This window comes from Theropithecus gelada, chromosome 8, assembly GCF_003255815.1.
Source record: "Theropithecus gelada isolate Dixy chromosome 8, Tgel_1.0, whole genome shotgun sequence".
NCBI classification, from domain to species: Eukaryota; Metazoa; Chordata; class Mammalia; order Primates; family Cercopithecidae; genus Theropithecus; species Theropithecus gelada.
This window is the reverse complement of record NC_037676.1, coordinates 8,116,215-8,139,798: the sequence shown is the minus strand read 5'-3', so window position 1 is coordinate 8,139,798 and position 23,584 is coordinate 8,116,215. Positions and strand designations below refer to the sequence as shown.

Below are 23,584 nucleotides of genomic sequence, written 5' to 3'. Positions count from 1 at the left end.
TTTTTTTGAGACAAAGTTTCACTCTTGTTGCCCAGGCTGGAGTGCAGTGGCATGATCTCGGCTCACCGCAACCTCCGCCTCCCAGGTTCAAGTGATTCTCCTGCCTCAGCATCCCAAGTAACTGGGATTACAGGCATGCACCACCAGCCCAGCTAATTTTGTATTTTTAGTAGAGACTGGTTTTCTCCTTGTTGGTCATGCTGGTCTTGAACTCCCAATCTCAGGTGATCCACCCACCTCGGCCTCCCAAAGTGCTGGGATTACAGGTGTGAACCACTGCGCCTGGCCTGCCGTTACTTTCAATGGCAAAAACCACAACTGCTTTTTCATCAACCCAATGAAAGATGTAAGTAGTACTTAGCAATATATAACATGACAGACAGAAGAGCCGGGACACAATCATCACACCAAGAGCCAAGGAAATCATGGCTTAAATGATGAAAGACAATCAGCCAACCCCAACTGAAATGAATCAGAGGTTGGATTTTAAAGCCAGGTCTCTTAAAAATGCTTCAGTGATTGTTTACAAATTATCTGCAAACAAATGAAAAAAAAAATCTAAGTAAACAAATAAGTTATAAAAATGAACTAAAAGGAAATTATAGAACTAAAAACACAATAATAGAAGACTAAGAATTGCTAGATTTGCTTAATATTAAAATTGAAATGAGCAATAATAGAATCAGTGAACTTGAGATTAATGGAATTCTCCTACATGAACAACAGAGAGAAAACAGACTAAAAAATAGAAAAGAGGCTGGGCGCAGTGGCTCACACCTGTAATCCCAGCTCCTTGGGAGGCTGAGGCGGGAGGATTGCCTGAGCTCAGGAATTCAAGACCAGCCAGGGCAACACAGTGAAATCTCTATTAAAATACAAAAAAAAAAAGCCAGGTGTGGTGGCATGCACCTGCAGTCCCAGCTACTCAGGAGTTTGAGGCAGGAGAATTGCTTGAACCCAAGAGGCGGAGGTTGCAGTGAGCTGAGATCGTGCCACTCCAGCCTCTTGGAGCAATGGAGCAAGACTCTGTCTCAAAAATAAAAAATAAAAAGGAAAAGGAATAAAACTTCAGAGGCCTGTGGGACCAAAAAAAAAAAAAAAAAAAAATTCCAACTATTTTTATCATTGGAACTCTAGGAGATGAGCTAGATGATGGTGTTGAAATTATTAAAAAAAAAATTGCTGAAAGCATCCCAAATTTGGCAAAACACATGAACTTACAGACCAAAAATAATTTAAGTTAACCTCTCAAAAATAAACCCAAAGAAGTCCATTCCAAGACACATCTAATCCAACTTTTAAAAACTAAAGACAGAAAAAGATAACCAAAAAGAAACAAAATGTTACCTACAGGAAAATCTACTTCAAGGACAATGATTTTCCCGTTTGGGATCCTGGAGGCCAGAAGGAAGAACTGTCAACTACAAATTCTAGATTCAGTGAATCTATCCTTTAGAAATAAAGGGAACTTAAAAAAATTATCAGGCAAAGAATTTGTTGTTGCAAATTAAGAGTAGGTAGTAGGCTGGGCGCAGTGGCTCATGCCTGTAATCCCAGCACTTTGGGAAGCCGAGGCAGGCAGATCATCAGATCAGGAGATCGAGACCATCCTGACTAACACTAAAACCCTGTCTCTACTAAAAATACAAAAAATGAGCCAGGCGTGGTGGCGGCACCTGTAGTCCCAGCTACTCGGGAGGCTGAGGCAGGAGAATGGCGTGAACCCGGGAGGCGGAGCTTGTAGTGAGTCGAGATCTTGCCACTGCACTCCAGCCTGGGGGACAGAGCGAGACTCCGTCTCAAACAAAACAAAACAAAACAAACAAACAAACAACAAAAAAAAGTGTAGGTGGTAGACCTGCCCTTAATGGTTGGCTCAAGGACAGTGTTCAAAAAGAAAAGAAGTGAAGAAGAAAAGAAAAGAAACTTCTACTTGTGTTTTCAAAAGAGAAAAAACAAGAGGAATCTATACAATATAAAATGGACATTTTGTTTACCATGAGTTCTATAAATCTTACTTAATAATTGAAACAATTAGAACACTTTCTGGTACTTCAGATGATGATCTTAAAAAGTTGAAGGGGTAAAGGGCCCTAAATGCAAGCGTGGTTTCCATACTTCAAGTGGCAAATGTTGGCATTAGTTGTAGTAAGGTAAGTAATGGCCTCACTCCTGTCCACTCCTGCCCTCACCCTCATCCCTCAAATCTGTGAATCTTACTTTCTAGATGAAAGATTTTGCAAATGTGACCAAGTTAAGGATCTAAATGTGGGGGATTATCCTGAATGATCTAGGTGGGCCCTAAATGCCACCACTAGTATCCATATAAGAGAGAGGCAGAAGGAGACTTTAGGCAGAGGAGAAGATGGTCTCATGACTCTGAGTGCAGAGTGGGTTCATGTGACCACAAGCCAAGGAATGCCAGCAGCTGCCCTAAGCTGGAAGAAGGAAGGGATGAATTCTCTCCCAGAGCCTTTGAAGTGGTTCCAGCCCTGTCCACATCTTGATGCTGGCCTAGCAAACCTGACTTGGACTTCTGGTTTCCAGAACTGAGAGTACAAATTTCTGCTGTTCTGAGCCACCGAGTTTGTGGAATACTCTATAGTTACAGCAGGAAACAAATGTATCACTAGACTATTACAAGTCACATATGTTTACTGTAATGCCCAGAACAATCACTTTGAAAGCTACAAAGAAATACATGAAAATATACCATAAATAAGCCAAGAAAGAATTAGAAAACAAAACTTAATAACCCCTATGAAGGCAAGAAAAGCAATAAAAGGGGAATGAGAAACAGAAATAAACAAATAATAAAATGCCAGACAAAGCACTAAACCTATCAATAATTACCTTAAATATAAATGGTCTAGATATGCCACTCAAATGTCAGAAAAAGGCAGAATGTATTAAAAAAAATTACCCAATTACATGAGGCTTAAAATACATGTCAAAGTCAATGACCCAGGCATATTGATAATAAAAGGAAGAAAAGAAATACCATGTAAATATTAATAATAAGTGACCGGGCGCGGTGGCTCAAGTCTGTAATCCCAGCACTTTGGGAGGCCGAGACGGGCGGATCACGAGGTCAGGAGATTGAGACCATCCTGGCGAACACGGTGAAATCCCGTCTCTACTAAAAAATACAAAAAATTAGCCGGGCGTGGTGGCGGCGCCTGTGGTTCCAGCTCCTCGGGAGGCGGAGGCAGGAGAATGGCGGGAACCCGGGGGGCGGAGCTTGCAGTGAGCCAAGATGGCGCCGCTCACTCCAGCCTGGGCCCCAGAGCAAGACTCCGTCTCAAAAAACAAAAAAAAAATATATATATATATATAAATAAAATAAAAAGCAGAAGTGTCTATGTTAATACCTGATGAAGTAGACTTAAGGCAAATAAAAATATCAGAGACAAAAAGGGACATCACAAAATAATAAAAGGATTGACCCACCAGAAATATGGAACAATCCTCAAAGTGAACAAACCAAATATCAGAGCTTCACGACAAGAAGCAAAAACTGATACAGCTAAGAGAAAAATAGCAACCTCCACAAGTATAGACAAAAACTTCAGTACCCTTAGAAAGCAGGCAGAAAAGATCACAAAGGAAATTCCATCAACCAACAGGATCTAACTGACGAATACAGAACTCTCAACTCAATACACATGTTTTTCAAACCCCTATGAAAAGCTGACAAAGATAAATCACACCCTGGGCCAGAAAATAGATCCTGACATATTCAAGTGAACTGAAATAATAGAGAATTTATTCTCTGATCACAAAGGAATCAAACTAGAAATCAGTGATTAAAAGGCATTAGAAAAATTTCTAAACACATGGAAATTAAATAACATGTTTCTAAATAATCCATGATTCAAAGGGAAAGTCTCAAGTGAAATTAAAAAAATACATAGAATGAAGTGAAAATAAAAACGCAACATATAAAAATATGTGGAATGCAGATAAAACAGTGCCAAGAGGAAAATTTATAGCACTAAATGATATTAGAAAAGAATGAAAAAATTACTTAAGTTCTTACCTCAAAATTCTAGCAAAAGTAACGCAAAATAGATTTAAAGAAGTAGGAGGAAGAGTGTGATAGAGGTCTAAATTAATGAAATAGAAATAGAGAAACAGTGGAAAAAATAATGAAACAAATATTTTCTCTGAAAAATAATATAATTGATGAACCCGTAAGAAGACTAGCAGAAAGTCAGAAAAAGAGAAAGCAAGAGATAGAGAGATAGAAGGGAACAATTACAAATATCAGAAATAAAATAGTAGATATTACTACAGATTCATCAGCCATTACAAAGATAATAAGGAAATATTATAAACAACTTTAAATTCATAAATTCAACGTGTTATTAAATATAAACTGATTTATCAAAAACTATTAATTACCGACACTCAACCAAGATAAAATATACAATCTGAATAGTCCTTTATTATAGAAATTAATGTTATAGCTAACATGTTCTCCAAAAACAAAATCCTCAGATCCAGATGGTTTCACTAGAAAATTCTACCAATTTATAAGGAACAATTAACATCACGTTTTCACAAACTCTTGCAGAAAGTAACAAAAGAGAAAATATTTTATAGCCATTAAAATCTTATAATGAGGCTAGTATTAAACTGATACCAAAGCCAGACAAAGGCAGTATAAAAAAGAAAGAGAAAACTATAGACCAATATCTTTTATGAATGTAGTTGAAAACATCCTCAACAAAATATTAGAAAAGTGAATCCAACAATGTACAAAAAATTATACACAATCATGAAGTAGAATTTATTCCATTTATGCAAGGCTGAGTCAATTTTTAAAAAAATCAATCAATGTCATCCACCATCGGAAGAGGCTAAAGAAAGAATGTGATATAGGAGCTAACACCAAAAAAGAAACATTTGATGATTCGCAGGATACATAGTATTCATGAGTTGAAAGATTTAACATCGTAAACATGTCAGTTTTCTCCAAATTTATCAATAGCTTTAATGTAATTCCTATCACAATCCCAGCAATGTTTTTATAAAGCCTTGCTGGGAGTATACATGTATATATGTACATGGTATTCTCAAACCCATGTAGAGTGGCACCTGCCCTAGAACAGCTAAGTCTCTTGACAAAGAAGAATAAGGTGAGAAGCGTCACTCCACCTGATCTTAACATTTACTAAACAGTTACAGTAATCAGTAATGTGTGGCATTGGTAGAAGGCTAGACACATCAGTGTAACAGAAGAGAGAACTCAGAAATAGACCCACCCAAATATATCTAACTATTTTTTGATGAACGCAGAAAAGCAGTTCAATGGAGCAAGGAGAGTCCTTTCAGCAAATGCTCCTGAGCCACTGGACACAGGAACTGCAGGGCAAACCAGGAACCTCAACCTCTGTCTCATGCCATATACAAAAACTAACTCAAAAGGGATAAGAGACTGAAATGTAATATGTAAAACTGTAAAACTTTTAGGAAAATGTATAGGAGGACTCCTCTGTAAAGTACAGCTAGGCAAAGAATCCTTAGACTTGACAGCAAAACATTGGTCATTATGGGAAAGCCCATAAATTTGACTCCACCAAAATTAAAAGCTTTTGCCATGTGTTGAAACCCACATGAAGAAAGTAAAAAGACAAACGGCAGACTGAGAAAAAAATAGTTGCAAACCATGTATTCTACAAAGTACTAATATCTTGACTATACAAAGAGTTCTCAAAACTTAATGGTAAGAAACATCCACTTAGAAAATGGGAAAAAGACTTAGACATCTTGCCAAAGAGGATGTCAGATAGTAAATAAGCACCTGACAAAATGCTCATCATCATTAGCCATCAGTGGTTAAAATGCAAATTTAAACCACAAAGAGGTGTCACTACACACCTTTTGGAGCAGAAAAAGTGATGATAAAACCAATTTTGGGGACGGCGTGAGCATGAGAGCCACTTAACGTCATGGGCTGTGACGTGGGAGAACTATGCTGGAAAATAGTTGGGCAGTTTCCTACAAAACTAAATATACAACCAACATACAACTCAAGCAATCACACTCCTCAGTAATTTTCCAAGAGAAATAAAAACTCACGTTTACACAACAACCTATACACAAATGTCATAGTAGCTTTCTTCGTAATAGTCAAATACTAGAAGCAATCCTGGTGTCCGTCAGTGGGTGACTAAAAAGAAACTGTGCAACATTCATACCTCAAAATACTAGTCAGCAAAAAATGGGAAGAAACGATTGCAGTACACAACGTCCAGGGAATTTTGCTGAGTGAGAAGCAATCATAGAAGGTAAGGCACTACATGCTTCTAATTATGTAACGTTCTTGCAATGACAAAATTTTAGAGCTGGAGTGGAGATAATGGTTGGCAGGGGTCAGGTTTAAGTGTAGAAAACAGGGAGTTGGCTATTATTATTAAAGAAATCATGAGGGACCTTTGGGGTATTAGAGATTACCTGTGTCTTGACTGTGGTGGATACATGAACTTAAACAGGTAATGAAATTGTATAGAACTTCATGCTAACACACACACACACACACACACACACACACACAGAGAGAAACAAATGAATATAAATAAAATGGGACACAGAGAGAGAGAGAGAGAGAGAGAGAAACACAAATGAATATAAATAAAACGGGAAATTAAATTAGCTGGGCATGATGGCGCATGCCGGTTATCCAGCTACTTCTGAGGTTGAGGCATGAGAATCCCTTGAACTTGAGAGGCGGCAGTTGCAGTGAGTTGAGATTGTGCCACTGCACTTCAGCCTGGGTGACAGAACGAGACTCTGCCTCAAAAAATAAATAAATAAATAAATAAATAAAAATAAAAATAAAATAAAATAAAATAAAATAAAACAGGAAATCTGAATAAGATCAGTGGATCACATCAAGGTGAATATCCTGGTTGTGACATTTTACTATAGATTTGCAAAACGTTTCCACTGGGGATCTGGACAAAGTCTACAAAGATCCCTTTGTATTAACACCAGGGGTTCAATGAGCAATTAGACAGCCTTTTTTTTTTTTTTTTCCTCAGTGACTGTCAACTCCAGTGCTCCTTGTCTGCATCTAGCAGATAGAAATGATATCTTTGTCACAAGTTTGTCAATAAACGATACAGGTGCACTAAATGACAGTTCAGTCTCCTCTTTCCTTCTTCCTTTCCATTACATTTCATTTTTAAATTTCATTCTGAACATGGCAGAACTCTGGATGTTGTATTATATTAAGACAGTGATGATAACTATAGTAATATCATATTACCTTCTCCTGGTACTGTACTTTTAACCTTTTTAAAACTATTTTTTATCTACCATTCTATTTGATGCAACAATTCTTTGAGGGTAAAAGGCATACGAGAGGGAGTCAGGGATGCTGCACTATAAATACACACCATCTATTGTTTTAATGGACTTATCTCCCCAAAATAATAACAGTCTTCGATGTTAATTTAAGATTAAAAAACAAAGAATAAAATATTTAAATGTTTTGACTGATGAATTGTGGAAGAGATTCCTAGGTCTTCTGGGTCTATAAAAACAGGCATGCATTTTTTGGCTCCTTAGAGAAAATAGCCACAGTGAGTCTATACCTGTGACAAAACAGCCAGAACAGCTGGAAATGATTCCTGCTGTTCACTCAGCTGCCTGGACCCCAAATGAGCTGAAATGGAGCCCCACCTTATCTGCAGCAGGAGCTGCCCTTGGGCTCAGCTTCCTGTGGGACCTATGGCTTCTTCTTCCCTGTAGGAAGGTTGCCCTCAAGACACGTCCGATGGGTCCCCAAGGTCCCTGACTGTGCTGGCTTTCTCAGATAGCTCCACTGCAGCTCTCCCCAGATCCAAAATGCTAAAGCCCAGCGGTTTGTGTATTCCCCTAGCGACAGGGTTCTAGGAAGAGGAAACCCAAACCACAAAGGGTGTCCGGAGAGGTGTGGCAATGTCTGAACTCTCCAGTGGTAACGACGAAAGTCTGGCTACTCAATTCTCCTTGATTCTGGGAAGTTGGTCCTGAACCTGTCACACACAGAAGGTGACACAAAAGCACTCACCTGGCATAACACCACTCGACTAACCAGGCCGAGTAACCATCACTACAGGAGAAGGCCAAGACTGTGCTAGCAATTATACAGAAGCAACTTGGTTATTCTAGTAACTGGGCTGCTCTCTTCAGACAACAGTGATTGATGTATTATCAGCATAAATTTAAGGCATATTTTAGGAATACCATATATAAATTGATGCATCTAGTCACAAGGAGGATATTTTACACCCACCAAAGTATCGGGTAAATTTGGTGTACAAATATTTAGAATTCTTACATTTATCTACTTAGAATAATTGAATTGACAGATAGAATTTTCAAATGAGGTGCCTACAAATACATTGTCAAGAACATGGGTACCTTTTTAATGCCGAAATTATTTGTGAATGTTTTTAAGAGTTCCTGGAAGCTTATAAATTGCAATAAGTGCTAAAAGAATCCCATGGAATATTTTGTGATTTCCCAGAAATCATATAAATCCTCAAGGCATTGTTCAAACCTCATTTAGTAATATTATCAATTTTTTATAACAAGATCCCATCAACATTTTGATATTAATGGTTTTATATGTTTTTAAACTTGTTTGTATCCCATTAGAGATGTATATTTTATGAGTAATTTACTTTGTAGACACAGAAGACTAAAAAAACAATCAAAATATACTTAGAAGAGGTGACTTTTTTTTTTCTAACCTCAAACCAAATAAATGTTTAGAAACTCATAATATTATTATTGTTTTTTTTTTCTTTTTGAAACAGTGTCTTGCTCTGTTGCTCAGGCTGGAGTGCAGTGGGGTGATCATAGCTCACTGCAGCCTTGATCTCCTGGACACAATTGATCCTTTCACCTCAGCCTCCTGAGTAGCTGGGACTACAGGCATGCACCATCACGCCTAGCTAATTTTTTTTTTTTTTGGTAGAGACGGGGTTTCATCATGTTGCCCAGGCTGATCTCAAACTTCTGGCCTCAAGTATTTCTCCCTCCTCAGCTTCTCAGAGTTCTGGGATTATAGGCGTGTGCCACCATGCTTGGCCAATAACATTTCTTTTGACCTCTTACATTCAAGGCTAAAACCAATAGATAAATGTATGAAGAAGATAGCATGCTTCTCGTAGTATAAAATATCATATAAAATTTATAGCAATACCAGCACTCTTACTATTAATAATATAGATTCATATTGCTAATTATGTGAAATTTATATCAGTAGGCTAATTAGTCCTCAAGGCTAGAACAATGGCTTATTTTTTCTCTCTGTCTCCTAGCTAAGGCCTAGCATAATATTTGGCATTCAATAAATAATTATTCAAAGAATCAAGCAAGAAAGCTTCCAGATAAGAGGCCGGGAAAGAAAAGCTAACAATGGATAGACTTTAAGTCAAGAACAGGGTCCAAACAGTTGAGTCTGTCTATACTATCAGTGGCATTCAGACTCACAGGCTGTGCCATTATGTGAAAGATAATATACAGAAAAATAGTTGGGATCATGTGATTCCAGAGTTTTAAGAATCTTGTTTCTAATTGGTTTGATTTCTAATCATGTTTTCTGATTTTTTAAAAAATCTAGGATGTATTTAAGTCAATATCTTTATATCTTTATTACCAACATCAATTGTTTATGCTTTCCCCCAAAGCACTAAATGTTTAGTGATTAACTCTGTGACAACATTAAAGATACATAAAGATATGCACACAAACACGCACACGTCTGTGCATAGTGTCTGCTTTTTTATGGCTCTTCAGCAGTCTTTAAGAAAAAGAGAATGATGCCCTTTGACTCAGGAGCAGCGGAAAACAGCAGGGAGAAATGAAGTCGCAGCCACACCAGGCAGTGTCTGCGAGCAAGAAGTAGTTTCACCAAAAATGGATGAATCCAGCCCTAAGAAAGAACCAGGATCCTGATTTGTTAATCCACACATCTGGTTAGGCAGAGGCTACCCTGCGTGCTCACAGATGTCTCCAATAATATTGACTATTCATTCTCGTAGACGGACGGGCATTTTAAAACTGTAACCTGTGCCTGCCGCCCACAGAACATCCGGAATTAATGAAATCCCCTGGTGACCAATGGCTAATAGCTGCAAAGGCCAGAGGAAGTCCGGGGAAGGCCATACCTCTCCATGCAGTTCCTCTGCAAATTAAATTCAAGAACAATCTCAATAGACGTGCTTGGAAAGAACTCAACAGACATTTGCAAAGAAAGTTACTTAATTTTCTTTTAAGTCTGACACTCTATAAATATGACCCAAGTTTCTTCATCCACTTCTCAGGGAAGGTGGATTATTGAAGGAGTTCCTTAATGTTTTTATTCTTTCATATTGTGTCATAAAAATTAAGAAAATGAAAAATCATTACCAGAAATAAGAAATTTTAAAATCCTATTTAGGATGAGCGATCTACTTTTAGGCTATTTCATTTTCCAAATTTCTCTTATAATCCAGATTTAACTAGAATTCCATATTTCCCACAAGAAGGAAACCCACAAAATATTGAGTTTAAAGTAATGAATGCCAGTCTGCCATGAAGAGGTTTTAAACTGCTGCTTTATTTAAAATGTGTGTCATGTGATCCTCTGACTTCATATACCGACTAGTATTTAAACTATTCCAGTGTATCCGTCATTTCTCCAATTAGATGTTAGACTCCATGCTGGGAAGAATGTTTGCATGTAAGTACCCAAAAGTATTTGTTGATGTAGCACCTGAAATTACCTGTTTATTCAAAGAGACCAGCTGTGATTCTCTGACTGTGTTCTGTTATTTTTCTGTGATCTGGTACACTGAGGACATATATCAGTGGTTTTTCCTTCCTCTTCTGCGGCTGATTAAATGCCCCGCTGGTCCTGGTTACACTGTTTCCCAAAGGGCATCTCAGTTTGATTCAGTCGGCTATTTAGTTTTTCATTTATAGATTCAAGCCATTGAGAGAAGGCTCTAATAACCCTTATGTCAATGTAATACAGAGTTTGCAATTGCTTTCTTAACAACAAATCGCATTAAAAAATGAGTGTATGATTGTAGATCTTTAATAATAACCTAAGGGATTTCATACGGCATCACCTAGCTGCATTTATATTTTAAATGTTGCCGGTATTTAACAATTTTCCTCATTTATTTTAGTGACATCCTCGCTTAAATTAGGTGTTTTGGTAATAATAATATGTGTGGGTTACATTTTTCAGCTCTCTGGAGTGTTCGCATGCATTATTTCATTTTTCTCATTTCCAGAGGCTGGAAAAGTTTATTATACATATTTTATAGCCAGGAAAAGAGACGTAGAGAGAGGGAGAATGACTTCCCTCAGGGTCATGGGGATAGCAAATAGCTGGAGCCAGAAACTCTGTCTTTGACTTGCCGGCTCGTTTCTATCCACTGTGGTGCTGTTCCCAGCACTGTCCCAGGTCAAAGGCAGTCAGTGTGTGTGACGATCACCTTGGAGGCTTGCTCAAAATATAGGTATCTGGGCCCTCAGATGTAAGACTCTGTTTTTAAAAATTAAAAAAGGCTATTTTTTTAAACCTAGTAATTTGTCAACAAAAAAGAGTCATCATTTGGCAAGGGTGTGGAAAAATAGGATCCTTTATGTTCCACTGCGGTTTATATAAATTTTTTGGGGGGGATAATTGGAGAAACATAACAGTGTAAATGAAGATGCCTCTTCATCCCAAAATTCCTCGCTGGAAATGTTCCTGAAGGTATACCAAACAAGTATGCCAACATCTACATACAAAGACATTCACTTCACAGCTGCTTGTGGAAGTGAAATAATGGGGTGGGGGTATGAGCGTCAGATGCAAAAGACTGTCAAAGGGCACCAGGTTAAAATCATGGTAGGTCTACAGGCGATGAAGACTCCAGATCCTGGAACAATATCACATCCCTGAGTTGGAATCCCTGCCTCAGCATACACTAGGTGTGTGAATTGGGGTAAATCCTTTAACCTATCAAAACTTCAGCTTCATCACTGACAAAACAATGATATTATTAGCCCCAAATTCCCAGGATTATAGTAAAGATCAGATAAGGTAAAATGTATTATGCATTTAACACAGTGCATGGTGCGTAAGAGATACATAAAAGTTAGCTATGATATTACTAGTGTTGTCCTCATCATTATTATCATAAGTTGTGGTCCAGCAACATAATTTCAATTATGATGACTAGTAATAGTTGGAATAGGCCAGCAGGAAGATAAGCTAGAAGTACGTGTTCTCTTGCAAAGTATTCAAGATACAATGAAGGAAGGAGTCACGTTCCTGGTGGAGTCCTATTCTGGCTGTATCGATTTTTAAGGGAATATACAGAACAGTTGGCTACAGCTTTTTCAATGTGTGAATTGTCTCATAACTAATCAATAAATAAGGGGATCAGGTGAGCATAATAGACTGCATCTTTTTTTCTAGCATAGAAATATGGGATGCTACCAGGGGCGAGCTTCCTCACAAATGAAGAGGCATCCTCAGTAGTACACAAGACGACAAAGAAACCAAGACGAACACCGGCAGAACACTTTCCATTAATGAAAGATGCTCTGGTTTAGTGGTTTCAAGGTCTACATCATGAAGAGAAGCTATCTGTGGAGTGGCAAAGGCAGATGAGGTGGGTATTTCCTTTCTGCTAAAAACATAGAGGAAGTACACCCCCAAATCACTTTTCCTAATTTTGATACACCAGGTCTGATAAAACGGACAGAAACTGTCTTTGAGGCCGTCTCTCTGGACGTAGCTAAAGCGGATGCCCAGGTCATAGGGCTGCAGAACAGTCTGTGATCCTGGTAAAAACTGAGAAGTGGGATCAGTCTGCAAATGTTCAGAGCAAGGGCTGTCACCATTCTTGCTAAGAGTCTGGAAACAGAGTTCTTCAGAGGTACACTGAGTCACCCCCAACACTTTTCCCCGTGATGTCTGTTACTTTATCATGAAGTTTTACAGAAAGCATGGAAAGGTGTATGACATTATTCCAAAAAAGACCTATATTTCCCAAACTAGAAAGCATCTGCACTTCTTTAAAAACCCTGATAATGTAACATCACAGGGAAGCAGAGGAGAGAGTTTAAAAAAGGGGGGGTTGGCTGGACGCGGTGGCTTACACCTGTAATCCCAGAATTTTGGGAGGCTGAAGTGGGCAAGTCACCTGAGGTCAGGAGTTTGAGACCAGCCTGGCCAACATGGGGAAACCCCGTCTCTACTAAAAATACAAAAATTAGCCTGGCATGATGGTGCACACCTGTAATCCCAGCTACTCAGGAGGCTGAGGCAGGTGAAATGCTTGAACCTGGAAGGTGGAGGTTGCAGTGAGCTGAGATCGGACCACTGCATTCCAGCCTGGGTGACAGAGTGAGACTCTGTCTCAAAAAAAAAAAGAAAGGGGAGTTGATTTGAAAAATGTATTATTTTTTGCTGCGTCATGAGTGTACTAATTTTTGTCATAAACATATTTTTAATGAAGGAAAACAATTGAAACAGATAAAACATAATCCTAAATTATACTCATATTTTGTTCTCATACGAAATCAGATTGCAGGCCACTAGATTAGCCATAAATGGCACTAACCAAACACCTGAGGCCGAATTGCAAGCCAGTAGCAGAATCTCATCTCCATCCACCGTGCCCCGCACTGCATGCATAACAGGAGAAGAAGCTCAAGAACATACTCACACGTACAAGACCGATCTGGTGTCTCCCACCTTCCCAGCATCACCGACCGTCAGGGTGTCATAGCCTCGCTCCAGCTCAAATTCTTCAAAGGCAAGTTTGATGACCTAAATAGAAGGTACAAAACAGTGACTTAGAACAGTAGGTACTTCCCATGACTTTTTTTTTTTTTTTTTGAGATGGAGTCTCACTCTGTCACCCAGGCTGGAGTGCAGTGGCGCGATCTCAGCTCACTGCAAGCTCCACCTCCCGGGTTCCCGCCATTCTCCTGCCTCAGCCTACCGAGTAGCTGGGACTACAGGCACCGCCACCACGCCTGGCTGAATTTTTTTTTTTTTTTTTTTTTTGTATTTTTAGTAGAGACGGGGTTTCACCGTGTTAGCCAGGATGGTCTTGATCTGCTGACCTTGTGATCCACCCAACTCAGCCTCCCAAAGTGCTGGGATTACAGGCATGAGCCACCGTGCCCAGCCTTCCCATGACTTTTAATAAATACTGTAAATATCTAGTTATAGTGTTAAATTTTGCTCCTTAATACCAATGTCAAATGATCCCAGAGCTGCTTTAAATAGTTACATGGATAATTATATACATTTGATAGCCTGGCATTATAGAGTTTTATGAAATTCAGAATTTCTAGTACTCCCAACTCATGTATTTTCACCTCTAAAAATGAAATTTAACCTCTACAACACTTTTAAGCCAAATATCTACTAAATGTTTACTTTAACATTTTCAGTGTTTGAGTGTTTGGATTAACCAATAACTAAATCAATATAAGCAAAAGAAATGTTGGTCATAGTTAATGACATATATTTTGACCAGACCTAGAATGCCCTGCAATAAATACAAAGTTTTATATGTATAGGTCATGTAATTATCCATATTAACACCCCAAAAGACTTTATGGGGATACAAAGTCTTACAAAGCCTGTAAGTTTTTTGTTTGTTTTTTACAAAGAATACTTCGTCATGATGACCAGCACTGAGGCATCTGTACAACACTGGTTTATGTTTGATGTGCCAGTATATTATAATCTATTAACTTCTTTCTGTAGAGCACAAGATCTTTTTCTCCTGAAAGAAGAAATGCTTCCTTTGGTGGCCAATACTATGAGGAAGGACAAGTTAGGTTAGAACCCTGGATAGTATGGAGAAAAAATTAAAGAAGATAAATACATGATGATAATTAGAGGAATGATAGATAGATGATAGATTCGATGGATGGTAGAAGATTAGAAGATATAGACAGATTAGATGATAGATAGATAGATAGATAGATAGATAGATAGATAGATAGATGGTGATAATAGATAGACAGACAGATAGATAGATAGATAGATAGATAGATAGATAGATAGATAGATAGATAGATAGATAGATAGATGACAGATAGTAAATAGATGATAGACTGGATGGATGGATGGGCAGATGGAAAAATGACAGATGATACACAGATAGATGGATATATAAGTGAGAGAGAGAGAGAGACGTAACGAGAAAGACGCAGAGGGTGTGAGAAAGGAAGGAGGAAGAGGGATGGGACAGGAGGAACAGAAACTGTAATATTGGAAGTACATTTTAATAAACTCTATGTTAGAATGAAACAGAAATTCTGAAACAGTGTAGAAAAGTACCAAATGCCTGTTTGTTAAGCTTGAAAGAAAAGGGTAAGTGGTAGCATAGGGACGACAGACTTCCCACTAATACCCAAGTCCATGTCCACAGTTCCAACAGGCTCTAAACAGGTGCTTTTCCAAGCAATGCCAATAAGGAATACATTAAATTTGCTACCTGAAATTATTACTAAAATTAGTAATACAGTCATTATGATTTATGATTTATTTTTAAAAACCTACTATTTCAAATTGCAGTGTTTGTATGAACACATTATTTCAGCAGTCCGATTTGACACAGGTGTCGAGGTTGACAGCTGTTGCAAACCAGTGTAAATACTGCATGTGAAACGTAGCACCTGATATTTTTATTTCTATTGTTTTGTTTCTCATGAATCAGTTTGTAAGTGACCATCATCTGATAATCAGATAATTTTAAAACTGAAGAATCATCATTGAGACCTGGTAGTTTCCTTTCTGACATGTGAGCACAGTGCTGACTTGATTAAAATTCTGGTGGGAAGCGATGATAATTCATTAAGGTTTGGGTGTCATGTTTGGCCGATTTGTAATGAGTACGGATAGGATTCACACTGTATGAATGGGCTCTCATTAGGGGTGGAAAAAGGGCCATTCTGTAATTCTTTCAAGCCAAGGCAAAGGTAGACAGAGAAAGTCCTTGTCAGTATTTCATCTCAACAATCAGCAGGTCCTGTTGTCAAATACACATCTTTACTCCATGCTGTTGATGCTCAGTAAAAACAGAAAATGCAGCCTTGGTCTTGCATAGACAGCTTTTAGTTTGTCAGAGGATATGGCATTTTATGCATATATGCAGCTGTAAAATAGACATACATATATTTTTAACCAAATATGTAATTCTTTCATAGTAAAAGAGAGCCAGAGATGCCAATGAAAAGTGAAGACAAAAGGATAATACGTTTCAAGTTGTGAGCAACTTCAATGACATTGAGCCAAAATGGTTTTAGTTCCTCCAACATATGCACCCTCCTTATATCTTGCAAGGACTCCCTCAGCTGTCCCTGGAACTGGATGCTCCATATTTCTCTCTCTCTCTCTCTCTATATATATACACACACACACACACACACACACATACACACATATGTATACACACATATACACATATAAATACACACATATATACACACATATACATACACATATATATATACACACACACATATATATACAAACACACACATATATACCTATAATTATTTTATTATTTATTTTTAAGTTCCAGGGTACATGTGCAGGATGTACAGGTTTGGGACATAGGTAAACACATGCTATGGTGGTTTGCTGCACCTGTCAACCCATCACCTAGGTATTAAGCCCAGCATGCATTAGCTCTTTTTCCTAAAGCTCTCCTAACAGGCCCCAGTGTGGGTTGTTCCCCTCCTTGTGTCCATGTGTTCTCATTGTTCGGCTCTCACTTGTAAGTGAGAACATGCATGTTTGGATTTCTATTCCTGCCATTTTTCTTAAGTCCCGGCTTAATGTTCCTCCCTCAGCCATGGTTCCACAGCCCACTCTGTCCAAGAAAGCTAGTTGCTTTGCCAAAATCCTTATTCCCCTTCATAATATTCCCTGGGTTGATGCTTTCGGTTGGTTTGCTGTTCTGCCTGCCCTGCAGAGCTCCCTGTAAGCATTGAGGGCAGACACCACGTGACTTGTCCGTGGAGGGAAGCACTGGCCTCACCCTACAAGAACTCACGGCACATCAACTCCTCCAGGCCGCAGAGCTAGGAGTGTTTATTTGAAATCTTTCTACTGTTTTGATATGGGTGTTTAATGCTATAAAATACCCTCTTAGCACTGCTTTTACTGTATCTCATAGGTTTTAGTATGTTGTGTTTCTATTTTTATTTCCCAGCACTTTGGGAGGCCAAGGTGGGTGGGTCACGAGGTCAGGAGTTCGAGACCAGCCTGGTAAACAGAGTGAAACCCTGTCTCTACTAAAAATGCAAAAATTAGCTGGGCATGGTGGCATATGCCTATAGCCCCAGCTACTCGGGAGGCTGAGGCAGGAGAATCGCTTGAACCTGGGAGGTGGAGGTTGCAGTGAGCTGAGATTGCACCACTGCACTCTAGCCTGGGCAACAGAGTGAGACTCCAACTCAAAAGAAAAAAAAATTATTTTTAAATTTTCTTCTTAATTTCTTTACAGATCCATTGATCTATTTCTTCACAGGCCCATTGGATACTCAGGAACATGTTTAATTTCTATGTATTTGCACAGTTTCCAAAGTTTCTCTTGTTATTTATTTCTAATGTTATCTGTTGTGGTCAAAAAAAGATACTTGATATAATTTTGACTTTTAAAAAATTTATTGACTCTTGTTTTGTGGGATAACATACAATCAGTCCTGAAGAATGTTCATGTGCTGATGAGAAAAATGTGTATTCTGCAGCTGTTGGATGAAATGCTCTATAAATGTTTGTTAGGTCCATTTGGTCTACAATATAGTTGAGCACTTCTTTATTAATTTTCTGTCTAGATAATCTGTTCCATGCTGAGAGTAGTAGGATGTTAAGTCCACATCTATTATTATATTGGGGTCTATCTCTCCCTTCAATAATGTTTGCTTTGTATATCTGGGATCTCTAGTGTTGGGTGCATATATGTTTATAATTATTATACATTATTTTTGTCTTTATCTCATTTTACATTTTTTTCATCTTCCTTTCCATTTATTTATTTATTTATTTATTTATTTAGACACAGTCTTGCTCTGTCACCCAGGCTGGAGTGCAGTGGTGCAATCTCAGCTCACTGCAACCTCTGTCTCCTGGGTTTAAGCTTTCTCATGTCTCACCCTTCTAGGTATCTGGGATTAGAGGGACAACATACCCAGCTATTTCACATTTTTTCACTTAAAGTCCATGTGATTTGATAAATGTAGAGCTCTTCCGGCTAGTTTTTGGTTTCTGTTTGCATGGACAATTTTTTGTCATGTCTTCAGTTTTAGTCTACGTGTGTCTTTACAGGTGCAGCAAGTTTCTGAAAGGCAGTATATACTTGGATATAGCTTTTTAAATTATATTGTCACTTGGTTAATTCTGTTCTGGTTGTTTTGTACATCCTTTGTTCCATTCTCATGCTCTTCTTTGTTGTCTTTGTGGTTTGGTGGTTTTCCGTAGTGATATGGTTTTATTTCTTTCTCATTTATTTGTCTGCTCTACCAGTGGATATGACTGTACTGTGTGTCTTCACGATGGTGGTTATCATCCTTTCACTTTCGGATGAAGGGCTCCCATGAGCATTTCTTGTAGGACCATTCCAGTAGTGATAAATTTTTATTAGCTTTTCCTCATCTGGGAATAATTTTATTTCTGCTTCATCTCTAATGTATAGCTTTGCTGGGTATAGTATTCTTGGCTTTTTTTTTCTTTTTTCTTTAAGCATTTTCATTATATCACTCTGTTCTCCCCTAGCCTGTGTAAGGGTTCTGCTGAGAAATCTAATGTTAGTCTGGGGGCTTTTTGCTTATATTTGACTTGACTGTTTTCTCTTGCTGTTTTTAGACTTCTTTTTGTCTTTGAAGTATTTAAATATGTATATTATATTGCTACATCAGGTTGTGGATATTTTGGGGGTATATGTGGTACTTTGATACATTTATACAAAGTGTAATGATCAATCAGGATAACTGCGATATCCATAACCTCAAATATTTATTTTTCTTTTTCTTGAGAAAATTACAAAATCACTAGAATAGAAGGAAGAATTGTCTTTGACTCTGACAGTTTGATTATAATGCTCTTTGGAGAACATCTTTGGCATTGGATCTGTTTGGTGATCTTTGAGCCTCCTGGATCTGAATGTACATATTTCTCTAAAAATTTGAGAAGTTTTCAGCTATTATTTTATTATACAGATATCCTACACCTTTTCTGATGTCTTCTCCTTCTAGAATTCCCATAATGGGAATATTTGCCCACTACATTTTGTTCCACACATTTTGTAGGCATTCTATATTCTTATTTATTCTTTTATTTTCGTCTGATTGGTTTATTCCAAAAATCCTGTCCCCAAGTTCAGAAATTCTTTTTTCATCATGATCTAGTCTGTTGTTGAAGCTCATGATTTTATTTTTTAAATGTTATTCATTTTATTCTTCAGTTTCAAGATTTCTGCTTAGTTCTTTTTGTGTAATATCTCTTTGTTGAATTTCTCATTCAGATCATGAATTGTTATTCCTAACTTTTTTGAATTGTCTATTTTTATTCTATTGATTTTCATGGCATATCTTTAAGATCATTAGTTTTAAAAATGTGTAGGCATTTTGTAGCTGTCCTTTTCTTTGGGATTTGGTATTAGAAAATGATTTTGTTCCTTTGTGGGTGTCATGATTTTTGCTTTTTAGACATTTCTTGTATTCTTACATTGATATCTATACATCTGACAAAACACAATTGCTCCTAATTTTAGAGGGTAGTTTTAGTAGTGAAAAACTTTTTCCTGTAGATGTGTCTCATAGTGTCAGTTGGGTAGGGCGCCTTGGTTTGTATTCTGCATGAGTACAGTAGCGTAGTCTTCATGCTATTTATTTGGTTGTAATCAATGTCTGCAGTTTTTGTGGCTGCCTGAGTAGCCTTGGCTGCAGGTGTTTCTGGAAGCGTTGGTTCAACTCTACTGCAGACGGAGACTTCTGGGTGGGTTTGTTTTGGGGATACAGAAGGTCATATGTGGCATCTCTGCTTCTCAGAGGAACAAGTTTTGTGGCAGTGGTTGGCCTCAGGTGGGCTGGTCCTTGGGTCCCCGGGAAGCATGTGTGGGCATTCAGCAAGTCCACTGCTTGTGGGTGGGGAGTGTTCACTGGTGGCAGCAGTACCCAAAAGACCAGTCCTTGGTCTCCTGCAAGAGGCATACAGTCAGGGTGGTTGTTGGTGATGGGCCTCAGGAATTCAACTCTCAGGCCCTGGGGAGCATGCACTTTGGCTCCCTCTGTCTTGAGAGTGGCCTCCTGACGCTGCTAGACCACCTGTGGTGTAGGTTACTTCATGCACTTGAGTGCTGGGTTCATGTTCGTACCACTGAGTCCAGCTGGGGTCATGGCCCTGCATCCTTCTGCTTGGCTGTGGTGGGATGATGGCTGGGTTCTCAAGCTGTGGAGATGCAGGGGCTACTGACCCCATGGGCAGGATGTACTCTGATATTTGTTCTGTCCTGAAAATGGCACCATGCTGCAGCAGCCTGAGGCCCAGGGAATGAGAGAGGAACCTGGCGTGAATCCTCTCCCTGGAGCAATACAGCCATGTGGACTCCAGGCAGCTCCTTACCCTTGGCTCAGGGCCTGTGAGGACTGTGAGGCTTTTCTGAAGCTCTGAATGCAGGCATCTGGGCTGGGAAAGTGGCCTGCTGGGGATCTCCCACTTACCTTCTCCCTCCAATGAGGAGCCCATTCTTGGCACTGAACAGATCCTATCCTGGCACTTCACATTCATCTTCATGCTGCCGTCTTGAGTTTCCATGCCTCAGAGGGTCTTCTTTTCTCTGTTGCTTCACTACAGTGTTCTCCCCTAGACACTGTACTTATCTACTTGTCATTTCGGTTCTTCCTTATGAAGGAGGTAAGTGCTGGGCACTCTTGCTAGCCATATTGATGTCTGCTAAGCTTTGCATGACTTTTAGACATTTCTAGATGGTTTTTTTTTTTTTTCAAACCAAGGTGTCCAGTGAGCATTTAGAAAAAACAGTGTGGAGCTTGGGAAAGATTCAGGACTCGATACACATAAATGGGGGTCCCTAACCATAGATGCCACCTAAAATACTAACACTCTGTCAGAGTATCCAAGGAAGGCACATGAAAGGAAGAGGAATGAGGATGAGCTGCAGTCTCTTTCATATCTAGAGGTCAAGGAATTGAGGAAGAAATGACAAAGAAGAATCTATGATAGGGAGGACACCAAGAATATGGTGTTTTGTGAAAAATCCATAAAACTAAAGATCTTAAGAAGGAGGGAGTGATCAAATGTGTTGAATGCTACTAAGAATGTGAATTAGATGAGCTCTAAGATGAGACGTGTGGACTTGACTGGATGGAGGACATGGATAACCATGGCAAGGAAGAACAGCAGAGTTGTAGGGATGGAAGAAGCGCTAAGCTGGATTGGCAGAAGGGGATGTGAGGAAGTGGAATAAGTTCTGGAGATCTCTGAGATATCTTAACTAACATGAATGAAGTAAGAATGTGTCAGGATTTTTTTCTTTTAATGGAGGGTATTGCAAGATGATAAGAATGACTCAATAAGTATATAAATGATTTTTCATTTATATAAATGATTTTCAAGTATATAAATGATTTTTCAGGAAAGAAATACTGTTGTTACTTTGATTCAGATAATATATATTTTCCTTGATAAAATATTAATTTATAAACAAAACGAAAACATTTCCCAAAAATCAAAAATAAAATATACTATATAATTTCAATTTACTGAAAAAAAATTCATTCAATATGGGTCCATTCAAATAAAGAGACCGCTTCTCCTGATTCAATTAAACCAAAATAATCCAAATATATCAATTGATCGCTATGATCTTTCCCTCTGTGCATGTGCGCACACACACACACGCTCACACACACACACATGCTCTCACACACACACATGCTCACACACGCTCTCACGCTCACACACACGCTCACACACACACATGCTCACACACATACACACATGCACACACACACGCTCACACACACTCACACATGCACACACACACACGCTCACATACATACACGCATGCACACACACACACACGCGCTCACACACACACACACATACGCATACACCCCAATAAAAATGTACGCATCATTGGGTTTCTTCCTTGATAGCAATATTTTTTTTTTTTATTTTTCCTTTTGATGTTCTTCAGTAAACCACATTTGTTTTTCTGAATAACATGTTTGTGTCAGAAACTGTGATGACAGGAAAATGAATAGGAGAAAGATTTTATAATTTTCCAAGATTTAGAACTGACAGCACAATATAAATCAGTACAAAGGCCCTACGTCTTGGAATAAGATATTTTACAAATGCTTTAATTAATAACTGTAGGTTTGAAATTAATGGGCTAGAAATGACAATTCAGAACACACAGGAAGGAACACTGGAAATCTGAGGCTATAATGTATCTGATTCATTCCATTTCAAATTATGTATCAGAAGAAAGGCCTTTCAAACTGTGAATTTCCTCGTAAAAAACATGAAAACAAGTTTACGTCTGGAAACTATTAACACTGTTGCAAGAAGAACGATTACACATTTTAAAAGAAAGTTCACACTTTCTTAGAATATAAAAATTATCAAATAATTTTAGTTGTTTTCACCTGAGGTTGTAAGGGCCAATCATAAAACAACTAAAAATATAATTAATGATAAGGTGACAACCTGCCCACATATATCTACCATAGAGACTGGATAAATATACATGTAAATTTCCTACAGAAAAACACATACGACAGTCATTGCTGATGGGAATACAAAATGGTACAGTCACTTTGGAAGATACTTTGGAAGCTTCTCACAAAACCAAATATATTCTTATCAAATAATGAAATAATCACATATCTTAGAATTTACCACCAGCAGCTGAAAACGTATGTCCACACAAATCCCAGCACTTTGGAAGGCTGAGGCTGGCAGATCACGAGGTCAGGAAATCGAGACCATCCTGGCTAACACAGTGAAACTCTGTCTCTACCAAAAATACAGAAAAATTAGCCGGGCGTGGTGGCGGCGCCTGTATTCCCAGATACTCGGGAGGCTGAGGCAGGAGAATGGCGGGAACCCAGGAGGTGGAGCTTGCAGTGAGCCAGGATCGCACCACTGCACTCCAGCCTGGGAGACAGAGCGAGACTCCATCTCAAAAAAGAAAAAGAAAAAAAAAAAAAAGTATGTCCACGTCCACACAAACACCTGCACGTGTATGTTTATAGCAACTTTATTCATAATCGCCAAAATTAGGAAGCAACCAAGATGTCCCTCAGCAGGTGAATGGATAAACTGTGGTACATTCAGACAATGGAATATTATTCAGGGCTGAAAGGAAATGAGCTGTCAAGCCATGAGAAGACATGGGGAAAACTGAATGTATTTTACCAAGTGAAACAAGCCAATTTTAGAAGGCTACGTGTTGTAAGATTTCAACTGCATGACATTTTGGAGAAGGCTGAACTATGGAGACAGTAAAAGAATTAGTGACTGTTAGGGGTTAGAGGAGGGAGGGATGGA

At 38.5% G+C, this 23,584-nt stretch overlaps 1 protein-coding gene across 1 annotated transcript in view; it reads right to left on the bottom strand.

The window, feature by feature from the left end:
- Window positions 1-23,584, bottom strand: part of CSMD1 (CUB and Sushi multiple domains 1) — a 2,061,182-nt gene that overhangs the window by 520,995 nt on the left and 1,516,603 nt on the right. Inside the window, exon 11 of the mRNA XM_025393463.1 lies at window positions 13,710-13,813. Within this exon, the coding sequence (XP_025249248.1) occupies window positions 13,710-13,813 (104 nt within the window). The remainder of the gene's footprint in view (window positions 1-13,709; window positions 13,814-23,584) is intronic.